This window comes from Dermacentor andersoni, chromosome 5, assembly GCF_023375885.2.
Source record: "Dermacentor andersoni chromosome 5, qqDerAnde1_hic_scaffold, whole genome shotgun sequence".
Classification (NCBI taxonomy): Eukaryota; Metazoa; Arthropoda; class Arachnida; order Ixodida; family Ixodidae; genus Dermacentor; species Dermacentor andersoni.
The window spans coordinates 12,118,129-12,137,391 of NC_092818.1; the positions used below are offsets into that span (position 1 = coordinate 12,118,129).

The 19,263-nt window shown below is 47.3% G+C and overlaps 1 protein-coding gene across 4 annotated transcripts in view; it reads left to right on the forward strand.

Annotated features, from left to right (window-relative positions):
- LOC126530128 (alpha-1,3-mannosyl-glycoprotein 2-beta-N-acetylglucosaminyltransferase-like) overlaps positions 1 to 19,263 on the forward strand; it is a 112,276-nt gene that overhangs the window by 65,088 nt on the left and 27,925 nt on the right. The window contains exons 2-6 of one of the 4 annotated variants that reach the window (XM_055070114.2): positions 7,664 to 7,714; positions 9,022 to 9,150; positions 9,365 to 9,476; positions 10,879 to 10,999; positions 13,529 to 13,637. In XM_055070114.2, coding sequence (XP_054926089.1) covers positions 9,052 to 9,150; positions 9,365 to 9,476; positions 10,879 to 10,999; positions 13,529 to 13,637 — 441 coding nt within the window. In that variant the 5' untranslated portion in view covers positions 7,664 to 7,714; positions 9,022 to 9,051. Of the gene's footprint in view, positions 1 to 7,663; positions 7,715 to 8,160; positions 8,393 to 8,467; positions 8,869 to 9,021; positions 9,151 to 9,364; positions 9,477 to 10,878; positions 11,000 to 13,528; positions 13,638 to 19,263 lie in introns of those variants that run through there. The other 3 variants (XM_050177564.3, XM_055070115.2, XM_055070113.1) reach the window with 3 other exon arrangements.

Consider the following 19,263-nt stretch of genomic DNA (forward strand, 5'->3'; position numbering starts at 1 on the left):
CAACCCTCTTGCACTAGCAGCCAAGAGAATCGCTCAGAATGGGACCATCATCATCGCCTTTGACGGGCAGCGGGTACCGAATTTTGTCAGGTACGGAACGCTCCTGATGACATGTTCCTTATATCGAAAGCAAGTGGACTTATGCCACGCCTGCGGAAGACTCGGGCATCGCGCCGATGTATGTCCAACACCGAGCGACGTCATCTGTCGGGGATGCAGCCTGCCAAATTCTGATGAGCAGCATCAATGCACCCCAAAATGCAAGATCTGCGGCGGTCCGCACCTTACAGCCGGTAAAGAGTGTGCGCATAGATTCAGGACGCCGTACATCGTTCGCCGACGACGCTTCGAGCGTGCCAGGCAGCAAGAGCAGCTCCCCACGCCGTCGATCGTTCGATCCTCCGATCCGCAAGGCTCATCCAGCACCAACCTTAGGGGCAGAAGACGCTTGCGCTCGAGAAGCCGCTCTACAAGCCGACGGGGCTCCAGAAGTCGCTCTACCTCGAGATCGCGACTCACATCGCCTTCTCCAGCGCGCTCCAGCTCCAGAAGCTGCTCCAAGTCCCGTACTGGGAGCCACTCGTCCAACAGCTCACGTTCGAAGACCCCCAACGGCGGTAAAGGCAAGTCCTCTCTAACGTGGGCCGATAGGGCCCGTGGCAACCAAACGCAGGCGTCCAACTCTCAAGACTCGCACGACCTGCGTCTCACGAATGAGCTCGAAGAACTTAGGCGTGCCAATGATAGTCTTAGGAAGGAAAACGCTCTGTTCAAGCAGGAAATCAGTCGGCTAGCCGCCGAGATGGCGGAAATACGAAGATTGGCGCTCACACAGCCAGCTTCTCAGCCTGCCGCACGCTCTTCGGCCATGGACACAGTGGAGGCCCCTCCCAAGACGGTTGCAGTGAAGCGGCGTGCTCTGGATGACTCAAGGGGAGACGAGATGGTAGAACTCCTGTCTGATCTCAAGAACGCCATCTCCAACATACAGACAGGTCTCTCTCACGTACAAGAAATGATCGCGCACCCTCAGCTGGGCCTGGTCGCCCTCAGCGCTAGAATACTTAGGCTGGAGGGGACCAGCCACGGATCTTTGCCAAGCACATCTACAGCACAAGTCCCAAAGCTGCACAGCGTCATTGCCTCACCGACGGAGGGTGCCATTATGAATGCGGCACTTTCGCAATCCATTCCCAAGCCCAAACATGGATAACGGAACTAACGTCATAACAATGTGGCAGTGGAATTGCGCAGGGTTCGTCAGCAAACGGGCGACCCTGCGACAATTCCTAAAAAGCGTAAAGGACAAACCCCAAGTAATCGCCTTGCAAGAAACGATCACATCATCACCTATCAAGCTCCCCGGTTTCCATACGGTGGCTTCCACTGAAGGAGGAAGGGGGAACTCTCCTGGTTGGAGAGTTCCCTCTCCAACCAGGAGAGGGAACTCGGTGTGCCGAGATACGACTCCGGATTTTACCTTTGTCAAGAACCTGGAAAACGTCAAGTGGACCAACACAGCCATAGACCTCGGCAGCGATCATTGCATCATCGAAGCGGTGATCAAGGCTGCCCGTAACAAAACGAGGACCTTTAGGTTCACTGACTGGGACTTCTTCCGAGCCAACCGCTCCGAGCGCGTCCTTAACGATGATATGGACCTAGACTCTTGGTGCGACGAGATAAAGAAGGATGCAGCTAGAGCCACCAAGGAGGTGACAACCGATCTGGAGGTGGACAGGATGGACAGTAGGCTGGCGCATCTATTGGAAGCCAAGCAGGCACTGCTCGCGAGATGGAAGACTCAGCGCCATAACAGAAGACTACGCAAGAAAATTTCCGATATAAACAAAATGATAGAGGCTCATTGCAAGGTGCTGTGCAAGCAGCAATGGGACGAGCTGTGCGACTCGGTGGAGGGCCAGCTCAAGAACGGTAAAAGCTGGGGTCTCCTTAGGCACCTACTGCACGATGGCAACACCAAGTCCAATCAGAAGAGAGCTTTGGCGAAAGCTGTCCATTTGGCCACCGACTCGACTCCAGATGAGGCAGTCACGGAGCACCTCATAGACAAGTACCTGGCGGCCACGGACGATCCGGTGCCCCCCCCCCCAATTTCCCGAGTACGAAGGGCGTGACGTACCATCTATGGACGAGGATGTTACCATGGCTGAAGTCAAGCGAGTTCCCGCATCCCTTAACGGCAGATCTGCCCCTGGGCCCGACGGGATCACCAACAAAATGCTCAAGCATCTCGACGACGCCTCAATCGAGTTTCTTACGCACAAGATGAATATGATATCTGGTGCAGCGGCCTCATTCCCAAGAGCTGGAAAGCAGCCTACACAGTACTCATACCGAAGCCAGGTAAGGCGCCGAGCATCGACAATCTGAGGCCCATCTCCCTGACGTCGTGTGTTGGAAAGATGGCCGAGCACGCCGTGCTTAACCGCCTCACTGACCATCTCGAGTCTAACGAATGCTATACAAACAACATGATTGGCTTTCGGTCGGGGCTTTCGACTCAGGACGCCATGAGACTGATCAAGCACCAGATCATTGACTCTACTTCCGCCGACACAAAGGCGATTCTCGGCTTGGATCTGGAAAAGGCTTTTGACAACATATCGCACGCCTTTATTCTCAAGAGCCTGACAGAGTGTAACGTTGGCAAACGGGCGTACAATTTCGTGCGCTCCTTCCTTTCCTCAAGGTCCACTAGACTCAAGATTGACGAGTTTTTTACCCACAAAATCCAGCTTGGGCCAAAGGGAACACCTCAGGGGGCGGTGATCTCCCCTACGCTGTTCAACACCTCCCTGATCAATCTGTCGAGAGCCTTGAACAAAATCCCGAACATTAACCACACGATCTACGTGGATGACATCACCATCTGGTGCTCCAGTGGATGTGAAGGGCAGGTCGAGGGTGCTTTGCAAGAGGCCATCGATGTGACGGAGCGGTATCTTATCCCCACCGGGCTAAGGTGCTCGCCCGCTAAATCCGAGCTCTTGATCTACAAGAAGAGGCCCAGAGGTGGTTCACACTGGTCCTGGAAGCCAGCAACAGAGAGCCACATTACATTATTCACCGGTAAGGGCTCCCCAGTACCGCGGGTAGACACTATCGGGGTCCTAGGAATGTTTATCGAGTCGAACGGGGCCAATGGAGCCGCCCTCAAGCGCATTTGTTCCAAGACCGAAAGCGCCCTCGGCCTGATCCGAAGAATCGCCAACAGGTACCGCGGAATCAATGAACACAATCTGATCCGGATTATCCACGCCTTCGTGCTATGCCACCTCGCTTATTCAGGGGCTATGCACAATTGGCTCGTATCAGAGCGCAACAAGATCAATGCCCTAATCAGAAGAGTCTTCAAGCTTGCCCTCGGCCTTCCCATCCGAACGCACACAAAAGACCTCCTCAATTTGGGAATTCACAACACGTTCGAAGAAATCGTTGAAGCCCAAGAATTTTCCCAGTTTGTCAGACTCTCCGGTACCCCAGCGGGCCGAGCCATACTTGGCAAGCCGGGACGTAACCCCACGGTCGTCAGTTTGGACGCTGTGAAGCTGCCCAGCGACGTAAGGTCCAAGATTTACATACACCGTATGCCACGAAATATGCATCCCACCTACAACGAAGGACGAAGACGAGCCAGGGGTAAAGCTCTGCTCGCCAGTGCCTGCTTGAACAAGGACCGAACATGCTTCGTAGACGCTGCTTCGTACGTTCAAGAAGAGGCCTTCTCCTCAGTGGTCATCGACTGTGATTCTAAAATCCTTAGCTGCGCTACCGTCCGCACTTCTAATTCCAGCGTTGCAGAGCAGGTTGCTATTGCTCTTGCATTGACGGACAGCGTACATGACACGATTTATTCGGATTCCAAGGCCGCTGTCAGGGCCTTTCAGATGGGAATGGTGGCTCCCCAGGCCCTACGTATCATCCAAAGTGCCAAAGACATGAAACATCACTCTTTGGCGTGGTTCCCTGCGCACCTTGGAACCATTGAGGGTGCCTCGATCAACCCCAACGAGGAGGCGCACTCGGCTGCACGAGGTTTGACTGACCGTGCGCTGGGCAACGCGTCCTCTCCTGGGCGACCCGAGCCTCTCTGCTCGTACAACGAAATCTGCAAATATAATTATCTGTCAAGAAGACTCCTACCTTCGCCGCACTCCTCGCTGTGCAGGGCCCAGGCAGTCACTCTCAGACTTCTGCAAACAAGCACTTACCCGAGCCCCGCGGCGCTGCACACAGTGTACCCCGAACGGTTCCCAAGCCCGGACTGCCCTCTGTGTGGTGATTATGTGGACTTCGAACATGTCCTGTGGGGCTGCGCCTCTGCCGGTCTCCCTTTCACTTAAGAGGAAATGATGAAGCTAATTAGGGCCCAGGATCAGACCTCTCAAATCCTGGTAGTCCAGAGGGCTCGCGAGAGGGCCGTCAGGTTTCACCTGATGGTCCCCGAGTGGGCCTAGCCAGGTGACGTGGAGTTCGCTTACGTCTATAGTGGACCAAATAAAGTTGTTTCAGTCACTCACTCACTCACTCACATTTTTTTTTTACCTGCGCCAAAGCATCCATGTTGAGACAATAAAGCCAGCAAAGGTAACTACGTTCTTATTTATTTTTCTTCTTTGACTCTTATTCGCGAGGACACATCGATCCTCTTCACTTTTCTTGTTCTCGCTACCCGCGGGCTGCCAGAGCCAGCCAGAGCGCATGCGTTTTTCTCGTGTTGCCCCAACCACTGCGCGGCACACTTCGGTGCGCGTTCGTTTTTCTCTGGCCGAGTGGATTTTCGTTTGGCAGAGTTTTAGACGCTTTCTGGCTAGCAGACGAGAAAAAGAAAGAATGGTCGCTCGCTGGCATCACTGCGGGGACTCGACGGATTGCAACACGCTCGCTTGAGCGCAACCTCTCCGGAAAGCCTTGTCTCGCCGTTGTAGGATACCGAGCAGTATGTGTATGCTGCTCTGTGGACCAAGCGTATCACCTTTTCGTCGATATTTTTTCGGTAGCCACATTATAGGTGCCCAAAGTGGGCATTTGATTGTGGCCAACATGTTTTTCTTAGCGTTCTTTTTTTCATTTTGGTGCTTCCGCACCACAAAAGAAAGACATAGTTGCAGCGCAACGGATTATCGCATGGTGAAAGTTCGATTTTGTTACTTCTTCTGCGCAAAGTATTGGCCCACGGGACGCTTCAGTTGCCAGAAACTCGTATTATATTATTGTGAGAGCAATTATATGGACATTCCATGCGCACTCGATCCTGCCTTCGCCGTCGCCATCATGTTCCTTATAAAAACCTATACGATGACGTTACCGCGCGCCGCATGCTGCATGCCCGAGTGAAAGCTTAGGAGGGGGGGGAGGGAGGAGGAGGAGATGGGTGAGTCGACCATGGTAGCTCAGTCCAGTGCCTCCTCTGCTCAGTCTTGTGTGCGAAGTAAGAAAAGCGGGGAGGAAGCGCGCCGCCTTCCCTCGCGCGCGATACATTTAGGGGGAGTGGAGGGACGAGGGGTGCGGACCTTATAGGATTCTGTGATCTGTGATTACGCAACATGTTTATTTGCCTTGTTTGACGCATTATATACGGTGACTTTTTCTTAGATACGTAGATTTATTGGATACTTATGAGTATATTTAAATATCTTGTTGCGATGTTTTGTGTATACGTGCAGTGAACTTTGTTTCCAGTGACACTTTTTTGCCCTTTATCAAGCTGTATATTCGCATTTATATATTCCATTGTGCCTTCGCATTTCTAATGCACGAGGGCGAGTCAAATGAAAGTGAGCCAGCCCACCCCGCGCAACAATGGTTCTGTTCATTATCTGCGAGCACACAAGGATCTCTCATTTACGAAAGTGACACGCAGATGTGAGGATAGATGTTCTTTTAATGCGCTCATGCACTAGTCGAACGTGGTTGCGTGACATAATAATGGACGCTCCAAAAGTTGAAGAGCATGGTACTCGTGAGGTTTTTGACCGCTGAAGGTGTTTCTCAAAAAGAAATTGGTCGCCGTGTGGCTGCCGTGTGCGTTGAACATTGCATTTCATTGCCCACTGTTAAAAGCGTCGCAGGAAACGGTTCAAAGAAGGACGTGAAAGTTGCAAAGGCGATCCAAGACCGCGCCGAAGCCACTGTGCAATCACTCCTGACACAATTGCTAAAGTTGATGAGCTGATTAGACAAGAACGGTGGATATATCAATGAACCGCCAGAGCGTGTGAACATCAGTCACGGTTCGGTTCACACCATAATTCATGAACGTCTCGGTTATCGCCTCTTGTGTGTGCAATGGATGCCCAACATTTGGACCACCACCAGAAGACGGAGAGATTCAGCGCTGCCTTGACTCATCAGTATCACAATGACGGTGACGACTTCTTGTCTGCGATTGTGACCGGGGACGAATCATAGTGCCACTACTAGGAGCCTGAAACACGATGGTAAAGCTTACAGTGGAAACATTCGAATTCACCACCTCCAAAGAAAGCAAAGGCCGTCATTTCCGCCGGAAAGGTGTTGTCTTTTTTTTTTTTTTTCGATTGTCAGGGGCCATTACTGGTAGAATTTGTTAAACCTAGAGGGACTACCAATTGTTTCCGATATTGTGAAACGCTGGAACGGCTCCGTGTCGCAATCAACAACAAACGACGTGGAAAATTGACGAATGGGGTCATCTTGCTCCAAGACAATGCCCGTCCCCACGTCGCTGATGTGGTTAACACAAAACTGGCAAAGCTCAAGTGGGAAACGCTGCAACATCTACCTTACAGCCCAATCCTGTCGCCTTGTGACTTTCATATTTTGGGCCAATTGAAAAAACAGCTCAAGGCAACTAGATTTGTGCCGGACGGTGACGTGAAAGAGTCAGTTAAAGGCTTTTTGAAGCAGCAACGCAAGCACTTTTACGAGACGGGAATCGCGCGACTCGTGAGTCAGTGGGACAATGTCTAAATGCTCGTGGAGAGTACTTTTTAATAAAGTACCACTCGTTTGTCATATATTTGCATTTGCTCACTTTCATTTGACTCGCCCCCGTATATTTTGTAGAACTCTTGCTTTTTATATGTGCTCCCTGCTGCGACTATAATTTTGGTGCAATTACAATACACGACCGGTGACAGCTGCTCCTGCGCAATACATTGGAACAAAGGACAGCGTCATTGATATTTTGCCCTGGCCGTTGCATATGTAGAAGAATGTAAACAAGGTTCTTGAATGACAAATACCGGCGTCACGCGTGCACTTCTGATCGCAATCGGCACCGATCCGGATCGAAATTCTCGACGGCGATTGGCTCTCTCGCGCATTTTTTGCAAAGGTGCCAATCACGACTGAGAAACTCGATCCGGGTCGGGCTTGATCGCGATCAAAAGTGCGCCGTGTGACATCCGTAGAAGTTTCATTACACTATATTTGTTCTCAAATTGTTAATTTCATGGCCTTTACATTTTTAATGTCAGTGGTATGAACTTCTTTGCTGGTTTCGAACTTATATAGTTCTAAAGTTCGTGTAATATTTTCTTTATTTATTAGATAGGCAAGAAACATGGAAGCATTGATATCAATTATTATTTCGGGCACATTTTTTGGGGCATACGAGTATATTCTTGCATGAAAAAATGCATATTTTACTTTACAGTGCGTAGGATCCAAGAATTCGTTTGCAGCATCTTTGGCAATGGCAATGCAGGTATTATTCATGTATTTGATCCCTCGACAAATTTTATGAGGAGGAGGCCGAGCTGCAACGTGAGACACCCCCGAACGAAATTTCTGGCTACGCCAGTGGCGGTCATCGAGTGAGGTGACACCATGATTGTTAATTTAATTAGTGTGCCTATGTTAATGTTCGGCAGATAAAACTACAAACCTTACTTTGTACAGGACGTTGTCCTCCAATTTGCTGTCGTAATCGGTGGTTCGCCTCTCAGGCGAAACTGCAACTTTTCTTTGCACCACGCTAGTGCTGCAACCTCGCATGAGTGCGCCAACGGTCACGAGTACGCTTTCCTGTGTTGGCACGTCAACAGAGTCGGTCGGCGTCGCTTCTTGCAAACGTAGCGCACGCACTGCCTCTGCTGAAAGCGGTTGTTTGCGACATAGCCGGTAAGCAACAATGAAATTTATTTTACGTGTACTCGGCCGGTGATAGGGGGCGTTACTCGTCAACATGGTCGTGTCGTCGTTTCGTTGCGGCTGATGCCAGACGATTCTGTTTTTTTAACCCTCCTGGTTCTCGGATAGTTTTACAAAGTCAACGCTGCTGCACTCGCGCATGCGATGAAGCTAGTTTGAGCTGCCGAGCGTGCTCGAGGCGGCCTTGCTTGTACGAGGTGAGGCTGCCGACCACAGCAACTCCCGAGTATCGGTAAGCTCCTGACCACTTGTCGCGAGCTCACGTAGCCACTTATTTACGTTTTGCCGTCCTGTGTTGATGCGCTCGTGAAGTTGCCATAGTATTGCCGCAAACACTTCAGCATGGGGTTGCACACAGTGTGTACTACATCGGCGCTCGAGGATCGCCTATTGCCCTTGAACCCACGGAGCTTCCCTATCGTAACCGGCGTGAGGCCGACTGCTGTGAACCCGCTTATCTTTCGCAACCGTGGTGGCACATTGGACGTGGCAATTTCGTCTGCTGATCGCCTCCGAGTGGCCTTGCCAATAGTACGCTCGTGTGTTACCGTTGCGCTCTGTCGCATGAGATGAATCCGGACAGTGCCGCTGTGCGTGTTATGGTTTGTAGCAACAGCTTCCGACTGTTTCCTTGACTGTACGGTCGTTTTGCGTTCGCTGCTGGTTTCCTCTGCCGTCGGCTGTCGCATTTACATCAAACTAACTTCGGTAAGCTGTGCTGATGACGTTTACAGCGGTTGCCTTTAGTTAAATAATTCTATGACTTTCTGGTGATCTTTCCGTCCTCTTTTGTTCTTTTCAATTTGTTTTTAAATCCCGGTTTGGCGCTTGTTTAATGGCTCTCGTTCTCTCTTTTTGCAGCTATGACCTGGAGAAAATTGCTATGTTGCAATGCGTAAAAGAAACTTCTTTTTATTTGTTTCACTTGCATTTTTAACATGGGGAGGCATAACGTACCTTCTTTTCCTTCAGCGGCCATTGACAGGGAAGGTAAGTGTAGACTTGCTTTCACTTCTCAGGTTTTGTCCTCTGGACTCTGTAATGTGACAGCATGTGTATACCTGCCAGGGCCATATATATTTTTTTCTTATGGCGTTTCCAATGAAGACTTTTACTAGCAGGTCTGTTTTTTTGCAACACTGTAGTCAGTGGGGCCAAGTATTAATATATTTCAAGCAGATATAAATGTTTTTCCTGTCTACAGGTTTTCCGCCCTGGGAAAGTTCAAGCTCAGTTAGATCTATTAGAGCAAGAGCTCGCCGAACAAGGTCGTGCAAACGCAAAGCTCCTTGGCAGCTTGCGAGAGCTAAAAGAAAGTAAGTGCAAGCTTTTTATATAGCGCATTTGAAACAGAGTTCATTACTTTGAACTTCGGTAGTGGGGAAGTTCACACCCACTGGCACAATTGTTTTGATCACTGCAGCGTCCATTGCCCAAACATAACTAATGGCAGTACATGTTTGTACAGAACTTTGGATATATGAATAATATTCTTGTCACCCTATATATGTACTGACACAACATTTATGGAGTCTTGTGTGTATGTGTTCGTTCAATGAAAGTCCAAACTCTCTAAATGCTAGAAAAAATACAAGCATGCATGAGCACTTAAGCAATTTACTTTAATACCTTTTTATGCGCCGATTTAGGTTTCGGCACTAAGGAGATTAATGTGTCAGTACACATATGGTGCATACATTGTGCATTGTGCATATAATGTGCATACATTGACTCACTACGTTCCTGCAATCGCTACACATTCCACGCACCAATACAGCCCCCTCAAAAAAATACATGCATGGCGCCTGTTTTTTTTTTTGTTTTTTTATGGGCAACATCATCATATGTGTCGTGCCATCGTTATAATGTCTAATGCCAGGTCTGGTATTCTGAAACTAATATGGGTGTCACAAGGTGCATATTTGATCATGATTGAGCCCAATCGGCATTGAATCTTTTGATTGTGCTTGGCTTCGTAGTGCTCACTGCGGAAGGTAGCCAATCCTTGTCTAGAAATTTGATCCAGATAAGGCTTGATAACAATTGAGAATGTACCGTGTGACACCCGTACAAGCATAGTATCAAGTTAAAATACCTGACAAGTAGTTCCCAACATTACTACTGGTTAAACATCATCCTTTTATGTGTGAGAAGTGTTTTGTATGTTCTAGGACTTTTAAAATGTGTCACTGCACCTTAAATGTTAAGATATCTACTGTGCCCGGTCCACAAAGTCCAACATATCATTTTTGTTATGCTGAATTTGATGCCTAAAATCTCTGATCTAAGCACTGTAAACCCAATGTAGAGCTAAGTTTTTCACATGCTGGAGGGAGTTTTCAGTTGGGGGAATAGTTCAGCTCATCAATTGCTAAATAAGTAGTTACCATACAAATTAGGTTTTGCTGAATTATATCAATATCTTCTTTGCACCAGTGTCCTCCCCACGGCCATAAATGTGAACAAGTTGTTTTAATTTTCTTTGATGTGAAATGGTGTTCCGGTTTTGAGAGGTTGAGGTAAACAAGATGTCCTCAAGGTTGTTGTTTTTGGCTAAAGAGTGTTGATGTGATTAGGTTGGGCAGGTGAAATTTCGAGCATTCAGATCGCTCCACAAATAATGCTAGTTGTGCTGTGTGTGAGTGAGTGACAGATTAAAAGCTTCGCGTCAAGCTTCTGTGTCTTGACTCTGGTGCTACTGCTACTCGCCCTCTGCAGAGCTTCTGCAGGCCCAGAATGAGAGCCATGGCCAGCCCACCAAGGACAGTCCGGTCATCGCTGTCCTGCTCTTTGCGTGCAACAGGGTCACGGTGAAGCGCCCCATTGACCAGCTGCTGCAGTGAGTAATGGAGTGGGGCAAGGCAGCGCTTGGTGCGTCCTTCTGGGAACAATTTATGTAAAGCATACCGAGAGCTGACTGCAGAGAATAGGTTTAGGCACGCTTTTGCTGCGGCATAATTTCCAGTGCAAAAGGAATATTGTGAACGGGAGAAGGAAATCAAAGAGGACAGGGTGCTAGTACTACTTCAACTGATGAATTTTAATAAATCAAGGGCATGCAAGGGGGTTAACATACGTGCAAATGAAATGCTCAAACAAGCCAGCACGAAACCAAAACTACTGATGACTAGCCATTACAAGTCATTGACAAGAAGGTTCACAAGGAAAGAAGTTTTATATATTGCAAGCAGCAGTGGGTGCCAAGCTTGCTGCTCAAAGCAAACAACTCTGGAGGTAAATCGCACCACTTGAAGTAAAAGAAAAGAAAAACCTTGAACAATCTGGATATAATGTTGGGTTTGGGTATTGTGACAGCAGCGCCCATCTGGAACCCGCTGCAGGTTCACTAGCTGTGGCATTCTGCTTCCGAGCATGAGGTCATAGAGGTTCGACTCTCGGCCACATATTTCGTTTGGAGGGAAAATACAAAAATGCATGTGTACAGACAGATGTAGGTGCGCTTTAACCCTTTGAGGGTAGATTTTTTTCGCCATATGCGACCGCCCAGGGTCGATTTCTTTTATTGCAGATTCCAATTCTTCTTAGGGACTTATTTCGAAAAAAATTACCGCAATTTTTCTAGGGTGACTGTAAAGTGAGAAAAAAATATTTTGCATTGGTATATATGTACTCTTCATTCATGAATAATAACAATAAAAAGGAAATAAACTTACAAGGATTATAAATTTGATGCATTTTTATACACATAGTTCAAGGCCCTTAAAAAGCACACACGAGAATATTTCGCAAGACTCAAATGTTCCCGCTCTTACACTAATATGTACATCCATAGCGTGATCGAACTGCGTAGGTGCATGCACTCAAGAAATCTGTGTGGCTCTGTGCTCGTCAAAAAAGCACCACGTGTGACAAACTTCCGCTAATCTTAATCTTATCGCCAATCAGAGGCAATTAGTTTTCGCGAGTGTCAAAAAAAAGCAGCGGAAACGCATGCACGGTGGTATCCTTCCTATGCGCACCCCTGTGAACACTAAACGAGCGAGATAGAGGTGGTCCCCCTTTGAGCGATCAGTAACGAGTTAGCCATCAGTTTTGCAAGCGCAAGAAACCGGCACCGCCCACGGAACAAAACCCGAACCGCCGCCCGCCCGCGCACCAGTGCACCAGCGGTAGTAAATAGAGGCGCGGGAGCAAACTAGCTCTAAAACAAACCATGCAACGAAAACAAAGAGAGGGAGGCGTGCGAAAAAAAATCCCTGTATTCCCACATAGTGGCAGCACATGACAGAAAAAAAAAAGTTAGGAAATTGGCATGCTTTTTAAACGTACAGACGGCGCTGTAAATATACGGCATCGACCATTTTGGGACTTGTTCGTGGCACCGTATACTTACGTCATTGACCCTCAAAGGGTTAAAAAATCAGAGGTGGCTGTCTGGAGGTGTTCTGCATAAACCACTGGGAAGTTTCAAGATGTTAAACCACACAGTTAAGTTTCGGGTGATATTCATTAGTGCAGCCCACTAACTTGATGCATTATGTCCTCCTGCCTTTACGTCCAAAGGGGGAAATATGACAAAAATCCTTTTTTTATTCAGAATTGCATATGTTTTACTTCGGCACTCAAATACCTACTACTGTTTCTTTGCAGCTCTTAAAACTTGTTCAAATCTGCACTAAATGATCATGGAGTTGATTAGGCAGTTTTCTTTTTACTTGCTGCAAAACAGTCGGCATAACAGTATTTGTCCTTAACCAGCAGCAAAATCTGTTACCTGTTTTTTACTGATTGTTTAATTGAATTTGTGCACGTCTTGCATTAGCTGCAGTCAAATTCTCACTCTGGCAGCCGTGAAGCCACTGACTGCATCACTGCTGTCTTTCCCGTTTTTGTTGATGAATTTTGAGATGGTGCCATCCGCGTAACAGGTTGTATATTTGCTTACTAAAGTTTTCGGAACACTGGGTTTGCAAAAAATGTTAGGTTCCCTCAAAGTCTGGCCACTTAGCCTCACGTTCAAGGTTTTTTGACCAGTTGTGGTTTGTCAAATTAGAAGCAGCATGCCTTAACAGAGCATAAAGTTGCATTTATCATAGTACCTGTGTCCCATAAACTTTTGTGGTAGTCTGTACATGCCACCTAGCCGGTAATTCCTTGTAGCAAGACCGTGTGGAAATAAAGACAGGTGGCTCGTAAACAAAACATATTTGATGTAATTTTGTGAATGTGCTGCATTACACCAGCAGACATTTGAAGGTGCTTCAATAGTCTTGCTTTTGCTAATCCACGTTATTCAGCTGTCACTGCAGCAAGTGGAAAGCTCGGGACATTGCGTTCACAGGTCGCCTCCCACCTGACGTGGGTGTGAGATGGTTGAGTTCCAGTTGCCATTTTTCTGTTCTCTCAGGTACCGGCCTTCCAAGAAGCAGTTCCCCATCATAGTGAGCCAAGATTGCAACCATGCCCTGACCTCCAAAGCAATTCAAGACTATGGTGACCAACTCACTCTTATTAAGGCAAGTGTGTTCCCTCTTTCTGTGACGTGCATGTAACGGTCAACACTTATGTGTCAGTAAAACCCCGTTATTCAGATTTCATGGGACTGAAGGAAAGTTCCGAATTAACCGAATGTCGAATTATTGACGGCATCACGAAAACCATAAACAAATACTTGCTACGTCAACACACTTTTATTTACTAAATGGATGAACAAATCCTGTTTCCATTTTGCACAAAAGCAGTGTGGAAGCTGCAATTCTCATCGTCTTGTGACTGATTAGCGCTCGCAGCAGCAAAGGCCTCGCGACTTTCTTTGCAGCGTAGCTGCAGTGCATGCCTTCATCTGAAACACGCTTTTCACAACTGCGCGCACACCCCGATCATTTTTTGCCAGTGAGCTGGTCGGCAACAGATTGTCCATTCATTGCAATGTAGCCGGGGCTCTTAATCCTCAACAGCTTTTCACAGAGTTAAAACAAAACTACTTTTTGCCACAACCGCTACGGACAAAACAACGGTCGATGTCAACACAGTCGTAGATGGCCACTACACATTTATGAAGGCACATGGCCAACGCATGCACAAAGTCTGAACGAAACTACCGTTTGCCACAACCGCTGTGGACGAGACTGTGGTGGCTGTGGACGCAATCGTGGATGGCAACTGAGCAATTGTGAAGGCACACGGCCAGCGCAGTGTCATACTGGCCATTTTTGCAGCACTCCGCTATCACCGAGCTCTGAGAGTTGTCTGAATTAATGCACGTGTGGCCCAATAAGTTCTAATTAACAAGTTTGATCTAATTAAATAATGCATACACCTGCCGGGACCAGAGGATGTGTCTGAATTATCCAATTGTTTGAATTAACGAGATGATAGTTATTCAGGTTTTACTGCACTGTTGTACTAGTGCTAGTGGCTTGCTTTGAAACTGCTGGGCGTACATCATACCTCTGGACATAAGAGCGGGAGGGCATTTATTTACACTTCAAAGTACATAGTATGTTGCTTATCTATTTCAAGGCCGTAGTATTCTAGTATTCTAAAAAATAACGTTATTTCGTACTACTTTTTATGACAATGGCAACATAAATTGTGGCCACTGAATCACCCCTGTGATTGCCTCATGTCATAATAATAATGCAGCCCTTTTTTCTCTACTGGCATAATAAACCTACATAATAATGAATTTGCTTTATTTGAAATTTGCAGTAGCCCAGACTACAGCGTACTAAGTTTTGAGAAAAGCAGTACATTAGCACATGCCACGTGGTTTGAGAGCAGAAAATTGCATGCTTTCCTTTCACTCTCATGTTGCAAAAAGTGCAGTAAAGCTTGCGAAAGTGCCACAAGACAATTCTTCTGGCTTTACTTATCACTCGCTGATAGCCAAGGTCTCTCTCTACTGCATTCTATCTGTCTTGCAGTCTGATAATACTGCCTGCCACCTTGGCTCGGTCACCATAGCTTTCTACTGGTGACCACAAGGTTGTGCGTAGAATTATAGGCAGTGGTAGCCACAACTTGATTTAGGTGAGGTACAGAAAAGTTTGCGTACCACACCTTGTATAATAGTAATAATAATAATTTATTGCTTGCTTTCAATAGAAAAGGTACAAAAGTCAGGCCTGCGAAAGCCACATTGGGCTTGACTGGCAGTTCCTGGCAGGCAGCAACAAGTTGCTATAGATACGAAACAGGAGAGAGAACCAAATTCAGATGATGATGTAAAATGATAACAGATAAAAAAATAAAGCAAAGGCTAAGAAAGCACAGATTGTAGTGGCTGCTTTCGTAAAGTTAAATACAACTCCAAGTGCAAAAGGAGAGCGAATGTGCCGAAGGATTCTGCGTTGCAAAGGAAAGGTGTTGCAAGAAGCACAAACAGAAAAAAAGACATTTCTGATTTCAATTACTCTTTGTACATTCCTGCAAAGGGTGAACAAAATTGGCAACTCTTTCAAAGAATCTGCAGAGCAAAGAAATGGGTGGCACAAGAAGTACAAAGAAAGCAACAACAATAGAAAAACATAAGATAGTCAGTATTATATTTTGAGAATTTTGCTGGGCATGAACAAAAATGGACAAGTTTATCAGAGAAGCAATCTGTAGAGCAAAACGAAAAGGTACCACAACGAGTGTATATGTTCAAGGTACCTAGCCCCAGGGGGTCAAAGTTAATCCACAGTCATCTGCCAAGGCACTCATGGTCCCTGAATTGCTTTGGTTTGTGAAATCTCAACAACCAATCAGTCTGCCCTGTGTTCCACCCTAGAGTCGCACATGGTGAACTTGTGGACAGTGTGTCCCATCTTCACATCACCGATTAAGAGCACACATAGTGCTGTATCTGAACGAGATCTACTTGACCTAAGTGAATCTGAGCCCCTTGAGGACTGGAAGGATCAGCATATAACAAATGTACAAAGAATTAAGATCAGGCGAGATGATAAAGAGATCCCCACCAAACACCTCATTAAGACCTTTTGCACAAGCACACTACCAGAATCTATTGAAACAGGTTATGTGAAAGACGTCCGCGTTAGACCGTATATACTAAATCCACACTGCTGCTTCAAATGCCAACAATTCGGCCACTGTTCCCAGAGCTGGGAAGGCTGTCTCACATGAATATCCTGCTGGCAACTGCGGTGATGCACCCCACTGCGCAAACTGCAGTGGCAGGCACTCGGCGTCCTCTAGGTCTTGTCCACCGTGGAAGAAAGAAAAGGAGGTCATAACGCTCAATGTGAAACAGGCACGCAAGTGGCGTTCATTTGTGCAGAGGACTTCGTATGCCGAAGTGTCACGGCAGGGGGCAGTGACACAGTGGTTCTCGGCGACCATTCGGACCACACCGTGGACCGGTGGTAGCACCAGCTGCCCCCCCTCCCTCCCTCCAGCAAAAGTAGTTTGCGCTGCTCCGCCACCTAGCAACAAGAGCCAGCAAACCTCTGTGCCCTCTGCTCGCTCAGCGAGTCCCAAAACACAAGTGAGCGCCACGCACAAGCGGGCATCCGGTGCCTCAGCGGAGGTGATGGATACATCTTTATCGGCGTCCCACATGCCGAAGGAATGGCGCAACTCCCTGAAGGGCACCAAGAAAGGCAAACCCCGCATCACAGGGCCTGGATAAGGGCCAGTAGGTTAACATAGTTTTCCTCTCTTCAACACACAGCCCAAAACACTGTGATTATGGATACACAAATATTATATCGGAATGTCAAGGGTTTTCTCCAGAAATTCAGAATAACTCCTGAATAAACATAACCCAAAGTTGCTGTGTGTTCAAGACACACACATGAAGCCTAGTCAAAAACTTTCTGCGTCAATATGTCATATTCTGAAAAGATTGTGACGAGGCTCATGCTTCATCCGGCAGCGTAGCGATCATTGCAGACAAGTCTGTAGCTTGTCATCATGTAGCCTTACGATACCCCTAGAGGCAGTGCTGGTCCAGGCAGTTCTTTTAATAAGTTGGTAAATGTTTGTTTTGTATATATGCCACCGAACTATCAACTCTGCGCTAGTTGGAATCTGTTGGCGCAGGACATGGGTAATTGGAGATCGCCTTCATCCTGCAGTAGACATAAAATAGGTTGCTGCTGCTGCTGATGATGATGATGATCAACTCGGAAAAAGTTTTTATAACATTTTAGATCAACATCTGGAACCTTACATACTCGTGGGTGACTTTAACGCTCGTAACACCCTGTGGGGAGACTCCCGTTGCGACACTTGAGGTCAACTCATTGAAAATGTACTTTTGACCTCTGGTGCATGCCTATTTAATAAGGAGGAGCCCATCTACTGTATTACAACATACAGCATGATTCATATTCATCGATAAATCTAGCTCAAGGAGGTTATATAAAAACTGCTGGAGTGGAGGTCTCCTACACCGGCCAATGGGCTCAGGTGAAGCCGGCGGTGGCCATCTTGCGGGGGGCAAGAAGCGGCTTGCCAAGCGCTTCGCAGCGCTGTTCTCCGCCTTTTCCAGCAGTTTTTATATGTTTAACGGATTTTAAAGTTCCAATGAAACACTGTGGGCTATGAGGCGAGCTGTATTGGAGGTCTGGGGATCGATTTCGACCACCTGTATTTTTTTAACGCTCACTAATATCCGAGTATAAGGGCGTTTTTCCATTTCATCGGCACCAATATGCAGCTGCTGCAACCGGGATAGAGCCCATGACCTGGGGATCAGGAGATCTCTTAGCCAAAACCCACTGCAGCATGTTTTACAGGCCGTAAAGTAAAAACGAATTCGTACAGTAATTAGCGTTTATTCATCTTCTTTATGCACTCTCTTGAAATGTAGAATTGAACAATCTTGAAAGTTTTCATAAAGAAATGCAATTCAAAGCACAAGAAGCACCCTTTCAGAATGCAGTTATGCATGGCTTGCATGAAGCCACACATCCAAATGACACAACCTCGTTACAAACATTTGTTTTGCAAATACAAACAGTGGTACTATTCGCTGTTAATGCCATGACTAATGCTACATACTGAATTTTCATTGATTCTTAAATATGATCAGCCTTGAAAGTACAGATCTCAGACTGAACAACTATCGGGATCTTCGCACGAAGCACAAAGAGCCGAGGCACAAGTTCACTAGAGACACAAATTCACTAACGGTCAACATGAATCCCCTAGAGTCGTTTGAATTCTCTTACAATAATATTCACGCGCGGCTCCGACAGCCCACTATGTTTTAATACAAAGCAGCAACTGTCTTGAGCATTTATCATGCTTACCGGCGCCTGTAGTCACTCCGGGAATGCGGGAAACACTCCCGGCTTGGCTTTGTGCCTGGGCGCAGCCGTGTCGTTTGTCCGGTCCGGTCAAAGCATTCGGGAGTAAAATGAACCGAACACAAGCGGTCTCCGTCTTTTGCTTTCCAGCCCTCACGACGAACAGCACGTTCCCAAAGTGTACGCACCTCAGCATCCTTTGGAAACCTAGCAGTAAAGACATTAACGGTTAAGGGCACGCCTTTGGGCGCTCACATGCGCGCCGCAATGCAAGGAGCACGGCAGCACGACAGGTCAGAATCAGCTTTCACGTGCGCAACTTACTTGCGAAATGTGACTCCTGGCGTTATCTTCACACGGTTTGTGCAACCGTAAGCCACGCATGAACCAACCATGCTTGTTCCGGTCGTGTTACGTGCTGTGCATGTGAATAAGCAGCACTTCTTCGTGTACACATGCACCAACACATCCACACACTGGGCGCGCGCTGCCGAGAATGGCTCGCTTTCTGCCCCCCGCAAGATGGCGTTGCGGCGGCTTCACTTGACGGGCGCCCCCTCCACTCCAGCAATTTTCTTTAACCTCCTTGATCTAGCTATTTGGCCTGCTTCTCTTCTGCCTGACCTGGAATGGAATGTCGTCAACAATCCTTCTGGGAGTGACCATTTCCCTGTAACTTTAAACTTATTAGCGTGGCATTACAACCCTCCCAATATTCCTCGATGGAAAGTAGCGTCAGCTGACTGGGAGCATTTTAAAGAATCAACTTACTTATCACCAGATTTTATAAACAAGTTTAGTGCAGATGATGCTGTCGCATATTTTACCGCATGTGTTATTCATGCTGCGGAAAAGCTTATCCTGCAAACGAATGGTGGTTCAC